Source organism: Ornithorhynchus anatinus, chromosome X5, assembly GCF_004115215.2.
Source record: "Ornithorhynchus anatinus isolate Pmale09 chromosome X5, mOrnAna1.pri.v4, whole genome shotgun sequence".
Classification (NCBI taxonomy): domain Eukaryota; kingdom Metazoa; phylum Chordata; class Mammalia; order Monotremata; family Ornithorhynchidae; genus Ornithorhynchus; species Ornithorhynchus anatinus.
The window spans coordinates 1404399-1410874 of record NC_041753.1 but is presented as its reverse complement, the minus strand read 5'-3'; the positions used below and the strand labels follow the sequence as shown (position 1 = coordinate 1410874).

The window sequence follows — 6476 nt, the reverse complement described above, 5'->3', positions numbered from 1 at the left end:
TAGGCATCAATACCATCAAAATAGATAAATAGAATCAGAGATAGATACACATCATTAATAAAATAGAGTAATAAATATGAACAAATATACACAGGTGCTGTGGGGAGGGGAAGGGGGTAGAGCAGAAGGAGAGAGTAGGGGCAATGGGGAGGGGAGGAGGGGCGGAGGGAAAGGGAGGGCCTCTGGAAAAGATGAGCTCTCAGTAAGGATAGCGCCCAATAAATACCACTGATTGATTTATTAAGATCTGAGTGTGTATGTGTGTCTATACTTGAAGCAGCATGGCGTAGTGGTAAGAGCATGGGCCGCAACTAAATAATGTAAGGCGCTTTGGTAGTAAAAGTGCCATATAGGAACACAGGTGAGAAACAGCCTGGCTTACTGGTTAGAGAACGGGCCTAGAAGTCAGAAGGCCCCAGATCTGTCACATGTTTGCTGTGCAACCTTGGGTGAATCACTTCATTTCTCTGGGCCTCAGTTACCTCATCTGTAAAATGGGGATTAAGGATGTGACCCCCATGTGGGACAACCTCACTACTTTGTATCTACCCCAGCGCTTAGAACAGTGCTTGGCACATAGTAAATACCATAATTATTAATTATTATTATCTGTAAAATGGTGATTAAGAGTGTGAGCCCTGTGTGGGACGGGGACTGTGTCTAACCTGATTACCTTGTATCTACCCCAGAGCTTAGAACAGTACTTGGTACATAGTAAACACTTAACAAGTACCATCATTATTATTATTAAATACTGTATTATTATTATTTAAAGGCAAGAGGTCGTTGGCTGCTGCTAGGGAGACTTATAGTGGCATGATATGGCATTGTTCCCAAGAAGATCTACAGGTGTTTAGATGTGTGTATGATTTTGTAACAGAGGGTGTGTGCAATTGTCAGTTTATTAGACACACACAGATATATACAGAAGTAAAAAAATACTATCGGTGTGGGTATCTCTTGGACTCTGTTGGGTATCTGTTGCACTGTCCTCTCCCAAGCTCTTAATACAGTGCTCTGCTCACAGTAAGCGCTCAATAAATGTCATTAATGGCTGTGTGACTATGAATGTGTTTGTATGCCTGCATATGTATCAATGTGTATAATGATAATAATAATGTTGGTATTTGTTAAGCGCTTAACACTGTTCTAAGCGCTAGGGTAGATACAGGATAATCAGGTTGTCCCACGTGAGGCTCACAGTCTTCATCCCCATTTACAGATGAGGTAACTGAGGCACCGAGAAGTTAAATGCCTTGCCCACAGTCACACAGCTGACAAGTGGCAGAGTCGGGATTTTGAAGACAGTAAGCGCTCAATAAATACGATTGATTGAATGAATGAACATTCCCTTCCCACAAGGAGCTTATTATTATTATTATTCATAGCATTATTATTCTCCCAATGCTTCCTCCCTTCCTACCACTAGGCCCATCTCAAGCAGCAGGGGTCCCCACTGGACCAGCCTGTCGCTCCATCTCTCACTGGAGCTTCCCATTTGCCATTCCTTCCTTTTCCTCCTCCCCCTTGCCGTGCCCTATCTCCTCGTGACCAGAGGTTGAAACTGCAGCGAGAGGGACCGTGGTTAGACCTAGAAAAGACTTCCAAAGCCGGTTTAGGGCGGGGAGAAAGGAGGGCTCGTTCGACCTGAGACAGGGACCCCCTGGATGAGCCTGGATTCACCCCCACCGGGGAAAGGTCGCGGGCCCGGGAACAGAGGGTTTACCCAGTTGGAACATGGAGGCCTGAGGGCCTTTCCCTGTTGTTAGGGGCAGCGGAGGAGGGGTTTCTGAAGGAAAGAGACCCGAGACAAAGAGAGAGAATCTTTAACTTCCCTCCCATCAATCAATCAAGCAATCCATAGTATTTTTCGAGCCCTTACTGTGTGCAGAGCACTGTATTAGGCGCTTGGGAGAGGACAATACAACAGAGTGGGTGGACCCATTCCCTGCCCACAGTGAGTTAACAGTCTAGAGGGGGAGACAGACATGAATAGAAATAAATAAACTACGGTTACAGACATTAGTGTTGTGGGGCTGAGGGAGGGGGGAATAATGAGAGTAAATTAACTTGTGAGGTTATTACTCAGACCAATATACAAAACGACCCTTGAAATCAAAACTGGGAAGAGATAATGACTCTCTCCCCCCTTCAAAGCTTATAGCTCAGTGGAAAGAGCCCAGGCTTGGGAGTCAGAGGTCATGGGTTCGAATTCCGGCTTAGGCACTTGTCAGCTGTGTGACTGTGAGCAAGTCACTTAACTTCTCTGTGCCTCAGTTACCTCAACTGGAAAATGGGAATTAACTGTGAGCCTCACGGGGGACAACTCGATTATCCTGTATCTACCCCAGCGCTTAGAACAGTGCTCTGCGCGTAGTAAGTGCTTAACAAATACCAACATTATTATTATTATTAGTATTTAAGGCCCATTTCTTCCGGGAGGCCTTCCCTGCCTAAGCCCTCCTTTCTTCTTCTCCCTCTCCCTTCTGCATCACCCTGATTTGTTCCCTTCATTTATCACCCCGGTCCCAGCCCCAGTCCATTTATGTCCATATCCCTCATTTATTTATTTCTCTTAATGGTCTGTTTCCCCGCTAGACTGTTAGCTCGTTGTGGGCAGGGAATGTGCCTGTTTATTGCTGTATTGGATTCTCCCAAGCACCAAGTACAGTGCTCTGCACACAGTAAGTGCTCAATAAATTTGATTGAATGTATAAGGGTCCTAGGAGGGGGGCAAGGTCAACCTGTCCAGTCCCCTGCCCTTAAGTCCCTCATAAGGAAGCCTATCCCGGGGGTCTACCTCTGTTCCCTCTCACTGCAATCCGAGCCCTATCTTGGGGCGCACCCAGGCTTGCTCACCCAGAGCCAGGTCTCCCCGGGGGCGGCAAAAGGAACAGGAACAATAAAGGCCGTTGTGTGTGTTGTGTGCCTGGGCCTCTGCCCTGCCCACCTGGGACGGCCCGCGGCAGCTGAGGAACCTGGTGAGCTCATGGAGGTCGGATGGTGTGAAGGGCGAGATCCCCCAGGGGGTGGGAGGGCAGAGTCAAAGGAAGAGGAAAAGGGAGAAGGGGCTCAGCAGCCTGATTCTCCCGGAGAAAAGTGGGGACCAGGGAGGGAGAGCCTTAACTGTGGTATTTGTTAACCGTTTATTATGTGCCAGGCACTGTACTAAGCACTAGGGTAGATGGCAAGATCATCAGGTTGGACACAGTCCCTGTCCCACAGAGGGCTCACAATCTTCATCCCCATTTTACAGATGAGGGAACTGAAGTCCAGAGAAAGAAAGGGATTTGTCCAAGGTCACACAGCAGACAAGTAGCAGAGGCAGGATTAGAACCCAGGTCCTGCTGGCTCCCAGGCCCAGACTCTAGGCACTAGGCCACATCTGTAGCACAGGCCGTGACTCCCTAGTGGGAAATCACCCAAGTGGTTTTGAACCCCGCCCCCACCTTGCAACCGAGCCCGAGACCCCCATGGTCTACCTTCCCCCAACCACCAGGGAGGGTGTAGACAGATGGAGGTGGTTCTGCATCTATACTATTGAGTGACCTGAATTGTTCAGGGTGTATTTTTTTAATGGTATTTGTTAAATGTTTACTGTGTGCCAGCCACCATACTAAGCTCTAGGGTAGATACAAGATAATCGTGTTGGACACAGACCAAGTTCTTCAAAGGGCTCAAAGTCTTAATCCCCATTTGCTGATGAGGTAATTGAGGCAGAGAAGTTAACTGTGGCCTAGTGGATAAAGTCCAGGCCTGGGAGCTGAAGGACCTGGCGTGGTTAAGTGGAAAGAGCACGGGCTTGAGAATCAGAGGTCGTGAGCTTTAATCCCGACTCTGCCACTTGGCTGCTGTGTGACTTTTGGCAAGTGACTTCACTTCTCTGGTCCTCAGTTCCCTCATCTCTAAAATGGAAGACTCTGAGCCCCACAGGGAACAACCCGATGACCTTGTCTCTTCCCCAGCAATTGGAACAGTGCTTGGCACATGGTAAGTGCTTAACAAATACCAAAATAATAATTATTATTATTAATAATCCGATTGGCTTGTATCCACCCCAGCGCTCAGTACAGTGCCTGGCACCTAGTAAGCACTTAATAAATACCATTCTTCTTCTTCTTCTCCCACTTCCCCTTGGTCAAGGGAAAAAAAGGGAGACACAGATAGCGGGGCAACTTTTAAAAAAAGATCTTTAATGTCAGCATTTCTGCGCACACACACACACACACAAACACACACACAGACACGCTTAAATGGAGAGTGAATTAGCCTCCCAAAACCTGCCTGTTTCTTCAACAGCCTCAGCCTCAAAGAACACCTTTTAAGGCGTCGTTGTAAATCATGGCCAAGGCGCCCAGAAAGGTGACATACTCCTGGAAGTTCACTTCCTGGTCCTTGTTCTGATCCAGGTCATTCATTAGATTCACGATCTCTGCATCATTGAGCTTCTGCAGGGAGAAAGGAAATAGATTCAGACTTGGCCAGCCCCTCCCCTAAGCCCGGCCCTCCCCGGGACCCCCCCCAGTGTAAACTTCTGGTGGACAGGGAATGTGTCTGTTTATTGCTGCTTTGTACTCTCCCATGCGCTCAGTACAGTGCTCTGCACATGGTAAGCGCTCAGTAAATACGATTGAATGAATGAACAAATGGTACAGAGTAAACATTTAACAATATTAAAAATAAATCCCAAAGAGCTGGGGGGTGGGGGAGAGACAGAAGCATTGTGGCCTAATGGGTAGAGCATGGGCCTGGGAGTCACTTATTCGCTTGTATCCACTCCAGGGTTTAGTACAGTGCTGGGCACATAGTAAGTGCTTAACAAATACCAAAATGATTATTATGATTGTCAGAAATTCATAGGTTCTAATCCCGCCTCCATCTGCTGTGTGGCCTTGGGCAAATCACTTCCCTTCTCTGAGACTCGGTTCCCTCATTTGTAAAATGGGGGTGAAGACTGGGAGCCCCATGCAGGACAAGGACTGTCCATCCCGATTTGCTTGTTTCCACCCCAGCGCTGAGTGCAGTACCTGGCACATAGTAAGCGCTTAGCAAATACCACAGTTATCAATGGAATAATGGAAGGAGGTTGGTCGGGGGTGGTGGGGGGAAGGAGGAAGTAGGCAAATTGACATCAGTGGGTGGTCTGGGTGGTCAGGGGCTTACCGGCCCGATGGTGAGCTCGTTCTGGATCAGCTCCTTGAGTTCCTTCTTGCTGAGGGAATTCTTGTCGCCCTCTTTGCCCGAGTATTTGTGGAAGATGCAAACCAGGAGACCGAGGGCTTGATCCAGGGGACAGGACATGGCGTGGGCTGCAAGAGACCTGGGGGTCTGGGTGGGGTGGGGAGGGGGTGACTGAGTCAATTAGGACGTCCCCCCCTTCCAACCTCTACTTCCTCGAGCCGGCCCTGGCGCCATCTGTCCCCACCCTGCCTGGGTCCCTGTCTGAGCCACTCACAAAGCACGCACACACACACAACTATGCAGCACACAACTACCCGCATACCACGCAGGGCACACTCAGTGACCCACTGCACACAATACCCGTACAGACGGGGGAATACCCAGATCTGAGAGACGGGGCCTACCCACAACACACAACTCACAACTCGGGGACACACCCAAATCAGATCACACCAAAAGACACCCCCCATCACCCTCCTCATATACACCCCCACTGAGGGTCCCACTCTTAGCTGCACCAGTCATCTCTCTCTCTCTCTTATTCACACCCCCCTCTACTATTTCAACAGATTATTTTGCTATATCATCTTCACTCCCTTTTTCCTCTGATTCTCCCCTTCCTCGACCCCCAAACCCCCTGATTTTCCCCCTTCCCAAACTCCTTCCATTCCCCAATCCCTATCCCCCCTGACTCCCTCCCCTTTTCCCCAAATCCCCTCTAATTGTCCCCCACTGATGCAGTAGGGATGGCAGGGTAGGTAGGGAAGCAGGATGGGGAGAGAGAGACTGCAAAGACTGCAGACCCCTCCCCTTCCACCCCTGGAGGCTGAACGCCCCCCTTCCCAGTCCCCCCAACTCACCTCGGTGGCAAAAAAGGCTGGATGGGGCTGGTAGGATGAGGGGCACTGGCGCAGTACGATTTCTTTTATTGAGCGGGGGGGGGGGGGGACCCCAGGCCCCGCCCCCAGCCCCGCAGTGACACAACTCCGCAAAAATCCCTCTTCCCCACCCCAGCCCCTCCCAGTTCCTCCCCCCGCCCAGGCCGCCCGGAGTTCCGGGAGGGAGGGATAGACGCCTCGGGGAACAGCGTTTAGCGCTGCAACGGGAGGGAGTGTGGGCAGACTGAATCCGGACTTTCCTCTCAGCCGAGAAGCGGCACGGCCTAGCGGTTGGAGCCCGGGCCTGGGAAGCAGAAAGGCGTGGGTTCTCCTCCCGGATCCGCCCTCTTGGGTGCTGTGTGACCTTGAGCACGTCATTTCACTTCCCTGGACCTCAACTGTAAAATGTGGGTTGAG

At 50.1% G+C, this 6476-nt stretch overlaps 1 protein-coding gene across 1 annotated transcript; it reads right to left on the bottom strand.

The window, feature by feature from the left end:
* Window positions 1–4173: 4173 nt before the first annotated feature.
* LOC114807899 (protein S100-A6) lies at window positions 4174–6115 on the bottom strand. Its single transcript, XM_029054714.1, has 3 exons — window positions 6042–6115; window positions 5164–5328; window positions 4174–4448 (listed from the first exon to the last, which is right to left on the bottom strand). Exons 2-3 carry the CDS (start codon window positions 5299–5301, stop codon window positions 4308–4310), a joined length of 279 nt encoding a protein of 92 aa, XP_028910547.1. The 5' UTR covers window positions 5302–5328; window positions 6042–6115; the 3' UTR covers window positions 4174–4307.
* Between the last annotated feature and the right edge of the window lie 361 nt (window positions 6116–6476).